This window comes from Xiphophorus couchianus, chromosome 24 (assembly GCF_001444195.1).
Source record: "Xiphophorus couchianus chromosome 24, X_couchianus-1.0, whole genome shotgun sequence".
Lineage (NCBI taxonomy): Eukaryota > Metazoa > Chordata > Actinopteri > Cyprinodontiformes > Poeciliidae > Xiphophorus > Xiphophorus couchianus.
The window spans coordinates 17,119,985-17,141,698 of record NC_040251.1 but is presented as its reverse complement, the minus strand read 5'-3'; the positions used below and the strand labels follow the sequence as shown (position 1 = coordinate 17,141,698).

At 37.9% G+C, this 21,714-nt stretch overlaps 2 protein-coding genes across 5 annotated transcripts in view; both read left to right on the top strand.

The window, feature by feature from the left end:
* Positions 1 to 21,714, top strand: part of LOC114140903 (uncharacterized) — a 1,158,965-nt gene that overhangs the window by 219,498 nt on the left and 917,753 nt on the right.
* The window catches only part of LOC114140908 (FERM, ARHGEF and pleckstrin domain-containing protein 1-like), a 44,224-nt gene that overhangs the window by 1,355 nt on the left and 21,155 nt on the right, over positions 1 to 21,714 (top strand). For all 4 annotated transcript variants that reach the window (XM_028011220.1, XM_028011218.1, XM_028011219.1 and 1 more), the window contains exon 2: positions 7,029 to 7,244. In XM_028011220.1, the coding sequence (XP_027867021.1) occupies positions 7,071 to 7,244 (174 nt within the window). In that variant the 5' untranslated portion in view covers positions 7,029 to 7,070. The remainder of the gene's footprint in view (positions 1 to 7,028; positions 7,245 to 21,714) is intronic.

Sequence of the window (21,714 nt, the reverse complement as noted above, 5' to 3'; positions counted from 1 at the left end):
CACTTGATGATGTAATTTTTTAATATGAAATGATTGATAATTTGATCAGTTACTTTCACCAAATACTTTTTTTACTCTTTAGTAATTTCTTGGCTACTTCTTCCTTTTACTTTAGTAAAATATGCTAAAGTCGTGCTGTTCTTGTGTAAATGTTTTGACTACTCTACCCTGCTCTGGTATTTTCTCTGTTTTCCTGCAGTCAAACATCATGCATGCTAATCTGCAGCACACAAACACAGGTTGCCTTACTGTAACCCACTGACATCGTCGCACTGGCCTAACGGATTACTCTGCTAACCTACATTCTGCCTACTGTACTCAACTTCTTCATGTGTCTCTCTCTGGGCCGGATCTGTTTTATTTCAGCCTGACAAAGCGAGCTTTCGCTCACTGATCTCAGACGATCGTACGCCCCCTCCCCCCGTCTTTGCACCCTCCTGAGTGGGGTCACAGCTCAGGGTCACCAAAGAGGCAGCACTGACTTTTTTCTTTTTGCACGTGGTTGGTGGAGCATGTGGCTGTAACATGGCCTGCTCAATTGCTTTACATCCCCTCTGTATGTTTTCAAATCAATATGTCGCAGTGTGGTTGGTGCTTGTGTCTCAGAGCAGCTAAATTGCCCTTTCGCTGAACGGGGGAGGGTGTCAAAATGATAAAACGTCGTGTCGGGTGTAGCGTTGTGGCCTTGAGCTCGTCCCGGCGGCTCGTTTAAACAACGGAGTCCTGCAAAACAGTCAGCAATAAAACCTCTGCTGGGTTCTCTGCTGTGAGACAGAGACACACCCCATGATGTTTCATTTTCAGATCCAAAATGCACCAATAAATGTAGAAATATAACAAAATCTGACTGGAAATGGCTTCAAACACACTTAACAAAAATATACTTGGTCAAATTCTGCTGTTAAGAAACCAAAATATATCAGATGTTTGCATTTTAAGCTTCTTAAAGGGTGCGTGGGGTTCTGCGGAGACATTCTGAGTCGTCAGTAGCAGGGTTGTAATAGTTTTCTTTATGGTTTAGTTTTATTTCGTTGTGACTTTTTGTTTGTCTAATTCTGTTAGTTTTTAAAGTGTGTTTTCTATTTTTTCTGTTAGTTTTTATTTAAATATTGTTTTAATTTTTTTCATACTTTGCTTAATTTTTAGGCGCAGAATTCAATAAGTAATGATTTGAAATTAAGGATACATAGATTGGGTAATAAATATTAAACAGAAGATGCCATTTTCAAAAAATATATTTAATTATTGTTGAAGTGGAGTGCCATAATTTGCTGTCAGCTGACGTAAACTGCTTGTGTGGGTAAAAATAAATATATTTTACATCAGTTTGAAACTGATTGATTCATAAATATGGAAACAAAAAATATTGTCTTTAATTTTAGCATCTTTTAGTTAATTTTATAAACGTTTTTTGGCTAAATAAACTCATTTCAATACAGCCAAAAACGCCTCATCCGAGCACAAAACCATCTTTTCTAGCTATAGCTACATTCAGTTTATTCAATATTCCATTTTTTAATCAAACATAATCCCAAAAATGTTTTTTTTTTATTTATTTTTTTGGTGGAAGGGAGAGGTTAGGAATTTTAAAGTGCAGATTTAATAAAACATAAAGGGTAAATCTGGCTCAGTTAGGTCCTTCACTTTGTTTAAATCGAGATTAATTTGTTAGTTAAATGTTATAAAAACCTTAAACACACATATAAAAAGAAGCAGCTCAACCAATGCTATCCTTTTTGGAATAATCCAAAAAATAAAATATTTACACCCAGCATTAAACTTGTTATAATATTTACCAATTTGACTTCCTCTTGTGTGAATTTGGTGCCAGTTGATTCTCTTTCCCTTATTTCCCACAGTTGTGCTGCATCAGTGGTTGCAACATCTGTGTAAATAAAATTCCACATTTAAAAACATTCCTTTGAGCTGCATGCATTAAAGTTAATTTTGGTATTTTAGTTGCCAATGATTAACATTAATCAACAAAAAAGGACTGGTTCAGATTATGGGAAATACCACAAATCCACACTAAGTGGTTGTCACATCCCCTTTATGTTGTTTCATGTGTGACGGCAGCTTCTCTTTTTCAATATACATTCACATTTTTCATTTTTAAGCCTCTATCAGTAACATCAGTGCCAAAAATAGTCTGTGAATGTTTTTATTACTTTCTTAAATTTTACGTCCTAAAGACTCGGGTTAAAGAGGCAGAAACAAAGTTCTGGTGTAAAATATGTGAATTAATCCAATAAAAACAGCTCAAAACTGAGAATTTGCTTAGAGAGTGACTCAAGAAAGCTACTGACTGCAAAAATACAAACTCTGACCAAGTGTTTTTGTTCTACTTTCTAGTGCAAATGTCTTAATACACTTGAAATAAGACAAGCTAACTTAAAAGTAACTTTACAGCAAGATATAGAGGCTTGTTGTAAGTAAAAATACTAGAAATTTTTCCACATTATAAGTGAAATAATCTTCCAGTGGAACTTGTACTTTTAAAAAAATCAATATTAAGGAATTATTTACTTTAAAAAAGCCTCTATATCTTGCTGAAAAGTTACTTTTAAGTTAGTTTGTCTTATTTTAAGTGTATTAAGATATTTGCACTAGAAACTACTTGGTAAAACTTTGTATTTTGCAGCGCTGTAAGAATCTTGAGGAAATTCCACCAAATAAATGTATGACGTATGAACAAAATGTAATGTGTAGAACCAGATTAGTAAGCCCTGTTTGACGTGAAATGTGCGTCGTGGCTCATCTGATTCCCAGGCTCCAGCGCCCAGTCGCCATCTCTTGGGAAACGCTGGGCGAACCCCAGTTGAAAGGCGTCCCTGGAGGCCTTGGTGAGTTAAAGCCGCGCTGCCTGACGCTCCCACAGTGGCTTCCTTTGTGCCTGCTGTGTGAGCGGCTCACTCTGTATTCCACCCTTGCACAACCAGCCTCCCTGCTGAAGATAGAGGGTGATGAGGAAACCTCCCAATTTTTTCCCTCTCTGGGTTTAATTGCTGGTGACACTGATCCCAGAGTCTTAAATCAGAAATGTTTTATGGGTTCATTTGTGATGGAGGTACACTCCTTCAGATCAAGTCTGATTTTTCCATTTTCTAGGGATTATCGAGACCTGCTTGTTAGTAATAAAGTGAATTAGGGCTGTAAACTAGCAGGCTGGAACACGGCTACCCACCGATACTGGACTGCTGATAAGCTTTCACTTTAACGCAGTGGGGGAAGTAGCGCACAAAGACGAGCCAATGTTCCCACAGGTGTAATCAGTAACTTGAATGTCAGCTCCCTTTATAGTCGGGTCACTTCCTTGGTTCGGCTCCAGTTTCCAGTTCCAGCTTTTTGTCATGGAGGTGAGCAGAGGTAACGACACCCCCAGGGATTAAGGGAGGCTTCATTTAGAATCTTTTTACACCTGCATTACCTTAATAAAGAGCAAACAGGTGACTGATAGAGAATCAGCTATAAATATAACAAAATTAACGTGAATAAGACACATTATAGAGTTATCACCGATACCCTATCTATTCAGTCTAATCTAAAAACACAAAATACTTTTGGTCTAGTTTCTGGTGCAAATATTTTAGTACACTTGAAATAAGACAAAACTAACTTGCAAGTAACTTTTTAGTAATATATAGAGGCTTGTTTTAAGTAAATAATTCTTTAATCGGCAGATTATTTCACTTACAGTAAGACATTTTTCCCATGTTATAAGTTAATTGAACTGCTAATGGAACTAATCAATATTAAGGAATTACTTACTTAAAACAAGCCTCTATATCTGGCTGAAAAGTTACTTTTAAGTTACTTTTATTTCAAATTTACAAAGATATTTGCACTAGAAACTACTTGCTAAGATTGAGTGTTTTTGCTGTGTGTGCTTTATTGTTTGTATTTTACATTATATTTAGAGTTCCTAATTGCATTTTCTGAACCATTTGTTGCAGTTTATTTGTACAGGGAACTACATTGTACATGTTAGTCCAACATAGTCAACCTATTGTTTTCATCAGTTTCAATTTCTTATAATTACTTTTACTTGGGCTGTTCTACTCCTAAAACTGAATGAATTAAAGTTGTTTTTACATGTTTGACCACGCTTAATTAAAATTCATATTAAAAAATACTTTGTTGACCCCAAAGGAAATTAAAGTTTGCTGTAACTCATTAATTGAAAGTTTTCAAAAAGTTATTGTCGATGGTAAAGGGTGTTGGCAGGAAAAATGTCTTGTTGCGGTCTAAATATGTGTGCTGTACTGGTGCAGAGTTATTAAATAAATTCATAATTCAGTACATTTCTGTCAATGTTTAAAAAAGGAGACCTTTTAAGTCAATATATTAGTGTTCAGATATCGGTATTAGAAGTTAAAAAAGTTAGCTATTTTGTTTTTTGGTCACATTTAAGTATTTCAGATCCTCAAACAAAGGTTAATATGAGGATATTATTTTGATTAAATTATTAAAGGTGCTAAAAATAAGCAATAAAGAGAGAAAAAGGTGATTTTTACCCTGTGACGTATGTTTTAAATCATCAGATCTCATGCATATGCAAAAAAATAAAAAAAATAAAATAACGGAGAGAAAATACAGACTTGAAAACGAGGTTAAATTCCTGGTGCCTGACATAGATTACTGCTGCTGCTAGCCAACTCTTCCTGATCCACTTTGTTTTCTCATCCTTTGATCTGGTCTGGCTGCAGCTTTCATACAATAAAAACCCTTTGAAATTATTGAGGCCTTTTAAATTGACTCCAAAGTGGATTTTTATGTTGTCGATTAAAAAAATATATATTATTGTTATTAGAGTTTGCAGATTATTTTTCTGTGTAAAAAATACAACTTTTTCTCCTTATTCCTTGTTTTAAGTGGCTGTCGCTGCATCATCCTGTTGACAATGTGAATTACATTGAACACTTTGAAGTCGGCCACCCAAACTGTCTCCTTGTAAATATTTAAAACTCTGTATATAGTTAAAGCCTGTCTGTATAAAAAGATAGCGAAGTCATCAGTTTAAAAGACAACACAGTCTGGAACAAATACCTAAATGTTTAGAGACACGTTCTGTGGTCTGAAGCAAGGAAAACATGTTTGACTGTCAATATATTTGGAGAATATGAGAACTGTGAAGTATGGGGTGGCAGCATCATCCTGTGGGGTATTTTGCTGCAGCAGGAAGCAAAATATTGAAATATTGAAGCCAGAAAGTTGAAGTTCGGACACTAATGGGTTTTGGAAATGGAAAAGGACTCTCAGTATCCAGTCAAACTGGTTACAAAGTTTGACAACAAAACTGATGTTTTTGGGTTATCATAACAAAACTCTGATTTCATTCTTGTGGAAAATTTGTGGACAGAGCTAAAAACGTGTTTGTGAGCAAATCTGACTCAGTTCCACCAGTTCTGTCTGGAAAAAAATTCAGGTGAGAAGCTCAAGGAAGTAGATCCAAAATGTTTGACCCAAGTGATACTTTATTTGACTTCAGACGTTAATAGTATATTAATATATTCTCAAATGTTTCTGATATTTATGTAGTAGAAATAATTTTAGGAATTTTAACTGGCCCAAAACAGGAAATGTTTAGTGTGATTTAATGTCTTAAATTAAGGAATCATTTTTTTACACGCAAATATTTGATATAATCTGTATTTAGCTGCTAAACTTTGGCTCAAAAGAGAATAAAAATGTATCGTGTCCTCAGATTATTGGTGCAGGATGGTTGATTGGTTTAAAGATTTAAGAGGTTACTGAACCGAGGCCACCTTCCTCTCCTGGATCTCTTGTTGAGGCAGTGCAGAAGTGAGCAACCCTCCTGTCTGTCTTCTAAGACATTCCTCCACCCTGATGTCACCGACTGCCTCAGAGAGAGGATATTTATTGCCTGCGGTTGAGGTTTATCAAGTGTGGGATGGAGGCAGGGGAAAGGCAGACAGAAACCCTCTGGACTGGACCGTATATCTCCAGTCTGGAGGCCTGAATTCAAGTCTGGGCTGGCCTTGAATGGAGGTCTGTGTTTAGATTCCACCTGCTGGAATGTTTGAATGTCTGGAAAGGTGTGAGACATGTCTGTCTGCTTTTGCTGTGTTGAGGTTTGTGGCCAATTTCTTCATTGCTCAGTGAAATATGTTGTGGTTTAACCATTGTGCAAAGCCGACTTAAACCCCATTAAATAACCAATTAGTGATTTAGGTTTTCAATCAATTAATCGACTTACTATTAATTGTTGATTAATGTTTATTAGACTAAAATTAATTCCATTAAATTTACTAAAAACGTCCACTTGGAAATGTTGTAGTTTGGCCTCCATCCAACAGAGGGCGACGCTGGTCATCCTTGGGCGGAACCAATGGATTTAAAAACAAAGATGGTGGCCCAGTATACTGGAACCTGAACGAGAAACGATCCAAATGGAGTTTGGGATGTAAAATGCACTTTATGAGGCTCTCTTTAAAAAAAACAAAGAAGACGTCTGGCTATACCAGACCTTGAAAGAGAAACGGTCCAAATTTAGTCCGGTTTGGGATGTAAAATGCACCTTATGCGGTTCTGTTTAAAAACAAGATGGCGGCGGGGCACAGCAGAACGGGAGGAGAAACGGTCCAAACGGAGTCCGGTTTGGGATATAAAATACTCTTTATATGATTTTGTTTTGAAATATAAACACTTGACAAACTCTCAAAGGTATCTACTTAATAGCGGTCGTCCAGCTCAGCTGAATGGCGGAGTAAAGTCGACTGCAAAAAAATAACGGTTTTGCTACGAAGGCTAAGCTAATATGACAGAAAAGCTATTGTAAAAATTGTGATGTTTAGGTGTAGCAATGTGAGAAAACTAACATTTCCTGTGTATTCAGTGAGTAACACAATTCACATAAAAACGTTCAAATATAACGATGAGCTTGAAAAAATGTAATCGGTAATTTTATGGAAAGAAGTCGGCCATCTTGATGCAATACAAATGTCGGATTTTTAATAAATCAACTATTTGTATCTGAGCAATGTTTCTGTCCTCTTTCTCTCCATCAGACGTGAACATCGGTTCCTGCTGCCTTTTGAAAGCCCATCACCATGTCTGAACTGACCGAGAGGCCCTCCACAGCCGGACAGCGGCTGGGCGCCCCGGAAAGCTTCGGAGTGTCCACCCTGGAGCCCGGCATGCGTCCTCCGGTCCAGCCCCCGGGACGGCAGGTTTCCATACGGGTTCAGATGCTCGATGACACGCAGGAGGTCTTCCAGATATCCGTGAGTGATACTTTTTTTTTATGGAATACCTTGCTTTACATCTTAATCACTTAATTACTGTTTTATATGATAGAGCAACACAAAATGGTTGAAAATTAAAAATATCTTTACTTTTATTAATATGAATATGGTGTTTATGCTGGACTCTGAATGATACCCCTAAATAAAACCCAGCACACTATATTGAAGTAAACAAACATCCTAGGCAGAGTTGAGGAGTAAATACTTTACTTGAATAACTTTTTGGAAATTATGTACCTTTAGGAGTATTTTTGTGACACTGTATGTTTTACTTCCACGTTTCAGATTTTAGTTGCCAAGATTTTTGAAACCATGCATGACATTTGCTCAGTTCCATGTTATGGACTTCTTTTAGTTGGTTTGTGACAAAAAATCTTCAAAAAATGCTTGAAATTTTGATGTTTTGACGTTTCTGACAGTTTTTCTGCCTGTTTCAGACATAATCTATGACTATGATTTTACAGATTTAGGTCCTGATCTGTCACTCCTTTTTGTCTTTTGAATCTTTTCTTTTTTATTTATCTGTTGGGACATTCATGTCCACACCTGAGGTGCACATGTTTCCCTTTATTTCCTGCTGAACTTGTTGTTTAAAGGCGACTCGCTATGAATGCCTTGCTCACCTTTGAGTCCAGACTAAGATCCCCACTTCCTGGAGATACACAGGAAATTGGAGCAAAGCCCACTTCCTGTTTAAACACACCACACCTACAGACCCTGACTCAGTCAGCTCTCTGTCTGCCACCAGCAGGAATTTGATTGAGCTCACCCAGTTACTCCAAACATGCTCCAGCAGCTTTTCTTCGTACAATCTGTCTGTCTTTATGTCTGAGTCACCTCTAAAACTTTGTCACGTTTGCATTTTGCAGCGTTTGCATGTGTTTTGAATCTAGCTGGAGCATGTAAATTGTCCTTGCACAACAGTTCTGCTTATGTCTGCAATTGATCCCACGCTACAGTGTGTCAGTGTCGTTTCCTTGAATTTCTGGTTTAACGTCTTGCAGTGAGCCGGTATTGAGTGTGTTCTGCTCCAGGGCTTGCATGCCTTTTGGAAAATCCAGCTGCTGTATTATCAGCACAAATCTGAGGGGATGTTTTGTTCTTATTTGTGATGTTAATTAGGAGAGAATCCGCTGGCTTGTTGAGCTGCCGGCCTGGGAAGCCATAATTGGCTTTTAGCGAAAATGCCAAGAATGTGATGCGGCTGCTGCGTGAGGACGTGTCTGTGGATGAGAGGACAGTTAGGCAGGAATTTGGTCTGGATCTCTTTTTGAATGCAGTTTTAAATCCTAAATATATGCCTTTGCTTGTTAGGTTAAAACAAGAAGCTTGTGGTAGTTTGCAGAGCAGCGAGGAATCTTGATCATTCTCCAGTCCCCAACTTAATCCACTCATACTTTTTGATAAATTAAAACCAGAACACACAAGCTTAGAAGATGGATCAGTGGCTGTTTTGAAGAGAGTTTCAGATTTTTATTAAACCCTAGCCCTATGGAATCATTTTAATGCCTCTAGAGCATTTAATAGTTTTAATTTTTTGTACTTTTTTACACATTTTATCCTGGTTTCTTAGGTGAACAGTACAGTGGGTCTGGCTGCTGTACAGTGTCACAGCAAATTTTCACTTTTAACACCTTATAAACATTACAAAATGGCTAACTGTAAGTCTTTTTCACTTGGTAAAGTTATAAGATTGTTGTCTGATTTAGACAATAAATAATGCTTAGCTAATGACTAAATGTTAGTCATTAGCTTAAGTGAATTTTTCAATCTGACAGAACACAGTAACTAATAATTTAGCACTCTTATGACCTAAAGCAAACATCCAGTAGCATTTCACGCTATAGATAATCAAATTAACACTCTAAATGAACTATTCATGCATTAGTGGACTGATATCTATGATGTTGCTGCTTTCCAAGTTCCTGTTGCAGCGACGACTTTTGAAATTTGGTGTCTTGATTCTGAAAAGCTGCTCAGGAATGAAGAAGCTGTTACTCTAAAAGCAACTTAAATAGCCAGATTACAGCTAAATATGATCAAATACTAAGGAAATTCATGCAAACTACTTGTTTTTTGCATGTAGGAAACAAAATGGGTATTTGGTAATCCTAACTGACCTAAAAAGTTTAGTGATGTGAATTTAAATACCTGGTTTAAGCTTGGTGGTTGTTTCTCTGCAGTAGGACCAGAAATGGCATTAACCGAAGGAAACCACAGGAAGCCTCAGCTCAAAGTGATCCAACCTAATAAATGACGGCTGTTTTTGGTACTTAATGAGTTTGGTGAAATAAAGTCTCCATTGTGTTTTCATCTTGTTTCACCTAATCTGTTTTTTCCTGCTGTATCGCCTTGCAGTGTGTTTGCACAGTAGGTGAATTCTCATGTGTGAATCAGGAGATAAGCCTCCAGCGTTGGCATTCACCGGACATTTTTCTCCTTGGAGTTTTACCTCATTAACCAGCCGGTTATCTCTGGACCTCAGCAGGGCGCTGCACAGCAGCAGCAATCCATTTTAAACCACTTTTGCTTTCATTACCATTAGTCAGTGTGAGTCTGCGATCTGTAGGCGTGAATGCATCATCATGGGTTCAGAAAGGATGATGGCGGATTTGTTTGATATTCTGTTGTTTTCGTTCACCTCTACGTCACTGAAAACCGTTCAAAGATCTGTTCTCATTGTTGTTCTGGATTCATTTGTTTATTCAAATGTTTCCTGTCCCGCTTTGTTCTCTCTGTCCTTCCTTTATCTCTTCCTCATGGCATTCTTTGTTCACTTCTTTTTTCTCCCATTGTGATTATTTTGTCCTGTTACTTTCCTTCTTTCTCTCCATTGTGTCCATATTTCTGTCCTTATTTCCTTCCTTTCATTCCGTTTGTTCCTTCCTCCTTTTCTTCCTTTCATTTCTTTTTTTTACTTTTTTCCCTCCTTTTCATTTTTCTTTATTTTCTCCTGATTGTTCCTTCCTTTTTGTCTCATTTTTTAATTTCTTCCTGCATCTCCTTTTTACTTCCTTTCCTCCTTCCTGGTGTCCTCTGTTCCTTCCTTTTCATTCATTACTACTTCTCTTCCTTCATTTCTTTTCATTTTCATTTCTTCATTTTCGGTATTCTTTTCTTTTTTACTTTTGACCCTTCCCTCTTTCCTTCTTTGTCTTTTCATTCATTCTTTCCTGTTTTCTCTCTTGTTTATAACTTTATTTTCTTCATTCGTGTCCGTCCATCGTTTATTTCCTTCCTTGTTCCCTTTCCTATATTAATTCCCTTCATCTCTCCATTTCCTTGTATTGCTATCCTTCCCATCTTCCTTTCATTTTCTCCACTCTTCCTTTGTTTCGTTCATTGTATCCTTCCTTTCTGTCTTCTCCTTTTTTCTTGCCTTTTCTTGTCTTTGCAGTTTCCATATGTAAATTCTGCCCATCATATAAATATTTTCAATAAATTAACATTTCCTTAGTATATTCATTTCTTAAACTTATCTCTGGAATATTTCCACTTCTGCTTGTTCGTATTAAACCTGATTTCTTTAATGAATATTGAATAATTGAAGGTGCAGTTAAACATTTTAGCTCCATATTAAGACATCAGCACATACAGATGCAGCCTGTAGCTCCATTATTAATGAAAAATGAAGGCAGCAATCTCTCCCACCTGCTAAATAATTAAATCCAGATAGGAGGTGCTCTTTATGATCACATCCACACAAAGATTGTTTCTTTGTGAGATTGTTTCCATTATAAACACTGACCGTGTTGTTCTTCATGCTGCCATTAATGGAAACTGAATGCAGGAGTTAGCAGCTCAGATGATGGGTTATATACTGTGACTGCTAACAGGCTGAAGCAGGGCGGGTAATTAAGAATCAGTTTTAGCCATTTGCTCTGCGTTGCATCTGGTTTTGTGCAATGCAGCATGAATGAAAACCATTCAGACTATATTTGTCTCCAGTAAGACTGTAACTGTGCCGTTTTACCCTTTCTTTGGTTATTTACTTGCATACTGCACTTTTATTTGTATTTTTTTGTGTTTTAATCAAGCATCTCCGTTAAAAATCAACAGATTGTGCGTTCATTTTCCTCCTTGGACTTATGCTGACTAAGATCAGATCCTCCTGATTCCCTGGAGATCAGTTGAGCTGCTTTAAGCCCCCGTTCACCTCCCCTCACTAGGAAATCCCATTTACCCACATGACGCCTTGCAGACTTCAAACCAGCACATATGGAGCCACGTTACCTCTCTACACCACCTAGCCTTTTGTCTTATTCATGATTTTAGTTTTTTTTTTTTTACTCTTTTCATCTCTTCTTTTTTCCTATTTTGTTCTCCATGTTGACTTGACCCTAATCCCTGTAAGACCATCCAATATCTGCTCTCTGTGATTGACTTTCTCAGTGGATGTCAGAGGCTTTAAAGGCACACCATCTGACAGCAGGAGTGAGATGAAGAGGAGTGGCTTTAGAGGTGATAGAGGTGTGTGTGTGTTGGGGGTGGACTATAAGGATTAAGATGACAGATCTGCTCCGCGGACATCATTTGATAACCTAGCGACACTCTGGGGTTATGATAAATAACAGACAAGTCCCCTGACATGTTTCACCGCAGCAAGGCGCACACAAACACACACGCCGCTGACATTTGAAATTGATGGGCCTTTGTGCTGCCTGCTGTCTGGGGACTGAATGTAGAGGCTAAAAATGAAGGGAGCAGGGAGCTACAACGCTACTTTATGGTCCTAATGGACAGAGGTAGCAGTAAACATTAATCGTTTTTATTGTAATCGGTCTCAATGCTGAAATCTTTGTTTTATTGCAAAGGAGACTAAATGCCCGCATAGTTAGGCTCCTTGTAAAGGTTCTCCCCGTTGTTTTGGTGCTAAAAATTAGGGCTGAAACGATTAATCGTGGTGAATCAATTATTGAAATAATTGCTAAAAATTTAGTAATTGAATACAGACTCAAAAAAGTCAATTTAAGGGCTAATAAAGTCAAAACTGTACAAAAATATCCTGTTTTGTTAGCACATTTTGCTATCCAATCATTAATTGGTTAATCAAAAAAAATTAGCAGTAAAACGGTATTTATGTTAATTTGAGCAGGACTTGACATAAATACAGTTTTTAGAAGTGAAAACAAATATGAATTTACAAGATAATTTCTCAGTATTATTATAAACTCACAGTGATGAGAAGAAACTGCCCCCAGATATTGGAGTGGACAGTATAAAGATACTAAAAGTCAAAAAACGAAAACGTTTTAAACTGTTCATATTATTTTTCTTAGAACATAAATGCCTATTATGTCTTAAGTGCTAAACATTATAAATGATCAATATTCAAAATAAGTTCAAAATGAAAAATCTAATTTGACATTATAGCATTATTAGCTACTAGCTTGGGTTGGCAGCTAAAACATAGCATGTAATTTCTATGTTCTCAGTTTGTTTATTACAACAAAGCTTCATTAATCAAACTTTTTAAAATGTTAGTTTTAACATTTTAGTTTTAACATAAAGCTTATGTCAAGCTATATTAGCTTGCTAACTACAAAGATGAGTAGCTAAAGCATTGGAGAAAACTGGCTTGGTTTCCTGGTATTGTAGTTTGTATGAAGCCAAATGCAGTTTTTAATTTCATTTATTCTGAACAACTGCATCATTATGTACTGTTTGGTTTTGGGTTTCACGGGAATGGGTGGGTTTCTTTTACCCAACCATTCCTGTGGGTAAAAAAAAAAAAGCATTCCTGTCATCTTTTTTCAAATTGTTTTAATGTTTATGGAAACGAGCTATATTGCATTTTAGGTCTTTGCTAAATCCAAACCTTAAAGACCCTCTAGGTCTGGCCGTAACAAGTAATTTCTGTTGCACTCAGTTTGTTTTTTACAAGATGACTTCATTAATCAGGCTTTTTAAAAACACTTTTTAAAGTGCCAATAGTCTAACATTAACATGGTAACTCTGAATTAATGATGGCTACGTTAGCTTGCTAGCTGCAAACTCTAGCAGTTTGTATAGTTTGTTTTTATTGTTGGGTGACAGAAGTGATGTAAAAGCACAGGCAGTTTTTATTTTCATTTATTCTGAGCGACTGCGTCATTATGTAACGGTTGGTATTGGGTTTCTCATTCCTGTGGGTAAAAACAGCTTTCCCTTCATCTTTTTTTAAATTGTTTTTGTGTTTCAGGGAATAAGTTGCATTGCATTTCGTATCTCTGCTAAATCCAGACTTTAAACATCTTCTTGGTCTGTCTTTGTTGAATTTCTGAGATCAAAGGGACGCAGATAATGCTTCCATCTAGGTTGGAAAAAGAAATGATAGCAGATTACTGCTGGAGAGTGAAAAATTGTCCCCGATGGACAGAGATGATTGCTGAGATTGTTTGTAAATGGGAGCAGTAACCAAATGAATAGGGGCCCAGTGAAGGACAGAAAGGAGACGTGGTGCTGAGCTCTTTGTGGTGGAAAAAGAGACACACATCCGACTCCCACAGAAGCCAGTGAATGAGCAAACACTGGCTGCTCCGCTTGGCTGCAATCCTTTTTTTCTGCACTGCAGTGAATTCTGGCCTCGCTGAAGAAGTTCATCAGCAATCACTGTACCCTCCTCACACAAAACCACCAAACCAATTTTGTCGTTATTGTGGATTACAAATGTTGTTTTAGTGCAACTTTCTGCAGCCAGAGAGGTGGACTTGTGGTGAAGTTTTCACTGTGAGCACCAGGCGAACTGGGACGAAGCCAAAGTCATTTGTGAAATTCTGGCTGAGGTTGTCGTCTTCTCTAAATGTCTCCTGACACAGAGCTTTGTCTCATTAGTCACTGCTGCTGTAAATCTTCATTTTGATGACGGAGGGGGGCGTTCGGGCTCCGTCAGGGTTTTCCCCGCCTCCAGAAAATTAAAACAAAACAAAAGGAATGCTGAGTATAAGTCTTGCAGCAATTGTGAATTGTTTCCACGTGGATGACATCAAAATTAATTGGAAACTTCAAACACTTTCTAAATACTATAAAGACTCCATAATCACGCCAGTGTTCAAGTAAGGACTTTTTAAAGTTAAAGAGCTGCACAAGATCAAAAAGGCTGAAAATGATTCAGTTTTATCTGCATTTGAGGATCTTTCCACCTCCGCCAATTATATCACAGATTATACAGAACGTGAATGCATGACTTGAAATATAATATCCAATCAGTGCAATTTGGATCGGATTGCATGCACTAACTACAATTGCAATCATTATGGCATATTGCTCCGTTTTCAGTCAGGAGGTGTTTGTTCTTCTCTTTGCTTGCTGCCTCCTCGTTTTCCAGAAGACTTTGTGTTATTGTGCAGCCCTGCTGAGTCGATCCTCTGAGAAACTGGCGTTGGAATGCAGCTCTGACTGGGATGTTTAGGAGAAAAAAGTAGATTCGGCTTTCATCCATCTCTGTCTTCTCTGGGTTTTTCTCTCTGATTAAAACTTTTTTTGACATTCTCATTCCAATCTGCAGCATGAAACTGGAAAGGAATTCCTTCAATTTAGAGCTGAAACGACTAATTGTCATGAATCGATTATTGAAATAATCATCAACTAAATTAGTAATTGATTAACTGGAGTGCATAGAGTAAAATATAAACTCCTCAGAGCAGCAATTAAGACAAAAGTGTAAAAATATACATACATTTTGAATTTATGATTAAAAAACTATTTGTCTGTAAATATGTTCTACTCAAAACTCAGATAGCAGTTTTAGCTTCTCCTGGTTCAAATACTGTAAAAATAAAAAATATATTAATCTCCTTTTGCTGTCCAATTATTTAATTGTTTAATCAAAAAATCAAAAAATGATCAGATCAGCCCTACTGTTATTATGTCAAATCAAGCAGAAGGGTCTGAGCGTTTCACATGTTGATGTTTTTATATTTTTAGCTTTAGATGTAATATTTTAGGCAATACAATGTTTATTTTGTTATTTAAAAAAGCAATTGTTGGCATATTTTAATGTATTGCTAATACTGTATAAAAATGGCTGAAGTTCTTCAATGTAAAATCTGCACTATGTTCCATTTTTAATCAGATTAATAGTCAGAAAAATTGATACAGTAATCGATTACTAAAATAATCATTAGTACAGCTTTACTTCACTTACAGAACTTCATTTAATTAGAAAATCTGACATTTCTACATCCTAACGTTTCCTCTGCTAATCAGCTGCAGCTGCGAAACCAGAACCTCCTGATGTGACTCAGATTTGCAGATCTTTGTAACTTTTTGCTTCATTTATTTTTTTAATTGTGCTCACAATCTGTTATAGTTAAAAAAAAAAAAAGCAAGCAGACATTCGGGATCAAGCTTTAAAAACGGCTGCAGGTTGTTATTTTCATCCCAGAAGGAAATCCAGAGGCCGTTCCTGCTCCAGATTTTTCCATAAGGCGTAGTTCAGACACACCCACCATCACACTACACAAGATGCTAATTACTTTTTTATGCTTTGGAGCTGTGCATGTATTCCCCTCTGCTGCTCAGTTTAATAGTCTACCATGGGTGTGCTGCAGACCGTTGCATCCACACACACAGACACACATTGCCTTTTGTTTCAGCAGCCCCCCATCAGCAGGTTTGTGAACTTAATTTCCAAGAAGTGGCAGGTATTTGCCAACATGCTGTTTTTTTCTCTCTTAGATGTGTTTGTGCGACTCTCTTTGTTGAGTTAAGCTGTTTAGCATAATCCAAACATGTGAGGATGTGATTGGTGGAGAAATAAAAAGGGGGAAACCATCTCCCCACTGTCCTGTTGTTCTTTTATGGGAAACTGTACAGTTTACACCAAGCTGTAGTCTTAGTAAGCAGCTTTTTTATACAGGTATTTCTCACGCACATCTTTTCACTCCAAATATTAACTTTGTTGTTTTTAAACCACTTTGAAACTAATTTTGTGGTTTGGTTAGGGTCGTTATGGTTAAACACTTTAACTTCAGTTTCATTTGGCTTTGGAAAACTGTAATCTCGTTTTTTTCTCTCTCATCCGCCGAACACGGTGTTTATTTCTTCCAAACTTGAACTACTTCATAACTTTACATCACCTTCTAAATGTTTAAAAGTCATTCATATCTCATCTGGCTGTTACCGGACGATTTATCCACCATGTTTGTTTTGAAACGGTTGCACAGCCAGAACCAGGAAGTAAACATCTGAAAAATAAAAACCTGTGAATGATTTGTTGATAGGAAATACGGGTGTTGATGATGGGTTATTATTCTGTTACACCAACCAGTGGCAGGAAGGAAAACCATGTGTCCTCCTTCCTTCTTTCCTTCCTACATGCATGTTGCTTTCCTCTTTCATGTCCTTCATTGCTTGTGTCCTTTATTCTACATGTCCTCCTTCCTTCCTACCTTTCTTACTTGCTACCTCCAGTCTTAGTTCCCTTCACAGTGTCCTACTTCCCTTCTTTCCTTAAATGTCTTTCAATCAGGGTTAATTCCTTCCTTCCTCTTTTGTTTGTTTGTTCTATTCTGTCTTTCCTTCCATATGGGTTTTTTTCATTTCTTCTTTCCTTGCTTTTTTCTGGACTTCATTCCTTCCTTCCTTTCATCTGTGTTTCCTTCCTTTTCTCATTTATTTCCTTCCTTTCTTTTTACTTCCTCCTTTCTTTCCTTCCCAACTTCCTTTGTTCATCTCATCTAGTCTACCGTCTTACTTTTTGTCTTTCCTTTCTTCCATCTGGGTTTCCTTCCTTCCTTCCTTCCTTCCTTCCTTCTGTCCATCCATCCATCTGTCCATCCATCCATCCTTCCTTTCTTACATTTATCTGGGCTTCTTTCTGTCCTTCCTTCCTTCCTTCTAGTCTGTCCTTTTTTAGTTTCTTCCCTCCTTCCATTTTGGCTTCCTTCTTTTCTTCCTTCCCTCTCTTCTTTCATTCTGTCCTTCTTTCCATTCTTATTTTCTTCCTTCCTCCTACATTTAAATTCTCTGCACTGTATGAATGTCTTACATAAATAGATATTAATATTATAGATTATTAATATTAATATGGTCAACCGTCACGTTTTGGGTTTAAATCTGAGGCTGGAGCCCACTGAACTCTGGGAAGTTGAGTCTGGGATAATCTGACCTCTTGAACCCTGCTAGTTTTCTTCTTCTGCATGTTTGTAACCTGAGCTGAGCTTCCTGTGTTGATGCTTCAGGTCTGCTGACGCAGTTCAGCAGCAGGACGCAGCATGTTCTGTGGTATGAAGTGACCATGAAGGGAACAAAACACATCACCAGCCTGAGGTTCTCATGACCTCTGCTCATTCCTCCTCACATTTCCTCCTCTTTTTGTTCCAGTTGTTCAAACTGGATGACATTACAGACTAAAGGAAACTTAGGTGCTTTTCTAAATATTTCCTCCTGTGAAAGAAACAATGGATGAAGAATATTTGGAAACTCTCTATAAGCAGGATTCTCCATCCAACAAGCTGAATCTTATTGGCCTGCAGAGTGAGAACTGCCAACTGTCTGAGTTTAACAGCCAATCAGATGGTTCTTTATATTGTTATTGTTGCACCAGTGGTTGTTGTAGTGATGTTGCTCTATAATGTGGAGTCCTGCTGCTTTCCACAAACCGAGGGAAACTTTTTGTAGGAAACTTTTCCAGGATTCCCACAAAACCTGGAAAAGTTCGGAATCTGATTTATTTCCTGATGTGGATAAAGATGGGAAATTTGAATGTTTTGGTTGTTTTACTTTATTCTGTGTCCATCCATCTACCGTTTCATCCATCTATCGTTTCATCCATCTACCGTTTCATCCATCTATCGTTTCATCCATCTATCGTTTCATCCATCCATCTTTCTATCCATTCGTCCATTGATTTTGTTTCTGGTCCGTCCGTCCGTACATGTCATATTTAATTATTTCCCACAATAGAAATATAGTAACCATTTATTTTCACACTGCTGTATATATTTTTATAAAACTGTAAAGTGATATCCTTTAGGAGCAGAGATGAGATCAAAGGCAGAAACTAAAGTAAGTTGCAGTAAGTGAATGTTGTGTTAGCTGTTGGACCCAGAGGGGCCTCATGTGGGGAGGATAGTAGAAAAACAGTAAGTGATTCACTCTGACATACCTCTCTCCAGCTTGGCGAGGCGCTGACTGGATCACATGAGAAGTTCTGGGTTAAAGGGAGAGGAAGTGTATCTGTCAGTGTTGTAGCTGGCAGCTGATTCTGCAGAGAGTCGGCCACGCTGACAGCTTCCTGGCATGTTCCTTTCAGGCCGTGAATGAAGCCCCAACAGAATGACTCAGGAGGAAGTGAAGGGGGCACACAAACAAACTCTCATTAATCCAACTTACTAAGCAGTTTGTGTCCATTATGGACTCTGATATAGTCCGCTGTTTGATTTGCTGTGAGAATTAGCAAGTTGAGTCATATTATGGCAGGTAAACGGAGAGAAACGACGTTTGCTGCTATTTTGAGCCGAGTTATTTGTTATGCAGAAGGACAGCTGGTCATTAAGGCTCTTGTCTCGACTTTATAATTATCTGAGAAGAGGCGAGTTCGGCCCATAAACCCAGCTCTGGGAGCTGGACACGGCCCCCACATGTCAGCTGTTTTATCCACACTCTGCTTCTGTGTCTGCAGGCACGTTGGCCTCTACCTGGAATATTTTACCGTAAACAAATCCAAGAAGAAGAAAAAAACACTTTATCTGAGTCTTGCACAGTAAAAATGTGATTAGGAGTGTATGTGTGTGCCTGTGAGTTTTTGTCTGGGTAAGAAGGCCTCATTGATAGAAGCTGCTGAAAGAAGTGATTGTGATTCAAAGTGAAAGGACCTCAGTCTGTGCTCAGCAGGGACCAATCTGCTCTCCGTCTGCTGAACGGATTCAACAAACAGATAAAATCCGTTATATTTGTCAACCTTAAAACAACCCACACTACAAATTTTTAGCAGTTAATTTCTGCTTTGTTTTAACCTCTTGAGATCCATTTTTTTCTGATAAAGCTGCCAAGAGAGGGTCATGAGAAAAGGCTGAATAGTTGCCTGTTGAACTTATTCTTCATTTATTGTCATATAAATAGATCTAAATCCTATTTTTCTTTTTTATAGCTTTGACCTTTCTGATACCAGTTTTTGCCCAGTTTCGTTTTAACAATTATAATATGAAATTATATAAAAACAACACAAAAACTTCATTTTATTGCCTTCCAGCTCGGATTTTGGAGCTCATTATTTGTATTATTAGCAGAGGGCCGTTGCATTGCATCAGCTGTTAGTATGGCTAGCAACAGGAACCTAATTAAGAGTGTTTTAAATGTGAAGACTTTAATTTCTTCATTGAAGAGATTAACAGAGATGCTGCCAAGCAAAATGAAATAAAATATACAGATTGTGGTCAAGATTCCTACAATTCAGTCACGATTAGCTTTTTGCATGTTCTTTGAAGCCAAAGACTGTACATGCAATAGAAAACAAAAGGTCAAACCTTTCCAAATCAAGCAGATATTTCAGAGTTTCATGTAGCAGAAAGAGAGGGTTTTGTTTTTTTCAAGGCCCACTTCTCTCTTTCAGTTCCCACATGTGAAACTGCAGGGTGAACGGGTGAAAGCATGCAGCGCGATGGTAAACAAAACAATTTGTTTTGTCAGCAAATGCCGGAATTTGGTGTTGCTAAATATGCCCAAAACTTAGGTTTTCATGAAGCGGGCTAAATGCTGGCTCGCGCTAGCCACATCTGAAGAGTTTAAACTTTACTTTCACTGCTCTGTTGGCCACGTTTGGTCCAGTTCCTGCCAACTACTGTCTGTTGTTTGAAGCAGAGCTGTTTGGGATTCTGCTTTCCTCACTTCTCAGCACTTCAGCTCTCACCTTTTATGTTATTCTCTTTTTATTTCCCCCTCACACACTGTTCAGATTAGGCCCAGTTTTTTCTTATGACTACCAGCTCGCTGTGTGGACAGAAAACTTAACGACAAACAGGTTTGCTGCAGCCTTTCCGATGAGCCGCTGCCAGCCGAAGGAAGAAAATTGAATGTGTTGACATTTTCTGGCAGCTGGAAGGAGATAAAATCCATCAGGTTCATGAAACCTGTGTTGGTATAACTGGATTTGAGTTTTCTGGCCTATGTTTCCACATGCATTCCAGCATGTAATGTTACTTGAATGTGGTAATAGGACTATTTCTTGATTTTTGTCTTTAGTTAGTGAAGAAAGGTTAGCTGTAAGTGGAGGAAATAGCTTAAACTCAAAGCTAAAGGGTCTCTGAACATCAAGCTCTCAACCTTTGCAGATGATGCAGTTCTCTTACTGTGGGTTACGGTTATCTACCTGTGTAAACTCAGTGACGGTGATAAATTGGAGATTGAAAGATGAGAAATTGAGCTAATGCTATTCCAATGATAATCTGACTTTTTATTAATGCTGGAGCTCAGTGGTTTTGTCCTAAATTAGATCAAAATCTAAACTAATTCCAGCACTCAACTCATTTATTACCTCATTTATCATGGAAATGAGCTTAAAATCAACAAATTGCGTCATTTTGTTTGTGCTTGTGCATAACAGAGTTCATTGAAAACTTTCCAGAAAAATGGTGAAAAACATTGGTTTTAAGTGATGCCAACTCCCACCTGCAGGTGGCAGTACATTTTACTGCTACACTTATTTACGAGTAATAGAAAGTCACATTTATTATCACACCTAAGCAAATCAACCAATCAGCACCAAGGACAATGAATGGCATTTTGGGATTGGCTGCTTTGCAATGCCAGCCAATGCTATTTCAGTTTCCCAAGCTGCATTTTCTTTGGAATATTTTATATGTGCTCTATGGAAAAATCTGCAAACAGGCAAATTTCTCTCTTCAACCTGATATTCTAACAGCAGAAAACAATAACCAGAACTCAGTGTTGAGATCTCTCTTTACATCTATGTTTCCAAACTCTGCGTTTTCATTCTCACGCTTGTCAGTGGGATCCAAGTCTGGCCTTGTGTTTCCACCAGAGCTGTGTGCTTTTTGGGTCGGACTCCTGCTCCTCCTCCCAGCCCAACGTGGTTCTGCACGGCAGAAAACCTGGAGCTTCTGTTGTTGAAGTTGGACGTCTTGCTGTAGAAGATTGGTTTGCTAATGAAGGCCGTCTGAAGAGGAAATAGTTCATAGTAAAGGAGAAAGAAGCAGAGAGAAATCAATACAGTAAAGCGGACTAATGTGTTTATAGACGTAGGTAGAAAGGAGAAGAGCAGTGAAGGATTATTTTTTACTGCTTTCTTGCCATGTAAGCCGTCCTCCTCTCTTCTGTTTTCCTACTTCCTCCCTTTTTGTCCCGTCTTAACTGCCTTAAGGCGAAGATTACCACCACCCAGACCTAAATCCCGTCCTAACGGCAGCATCTGTCAGTCGGATAATAAAGACGTTCTCGGAGAGTTTCACAGAATCCTGATGTTTCCTTGATATCAGCCTGCAGCTAGAGCCAGTAAATGTGTGTGTTG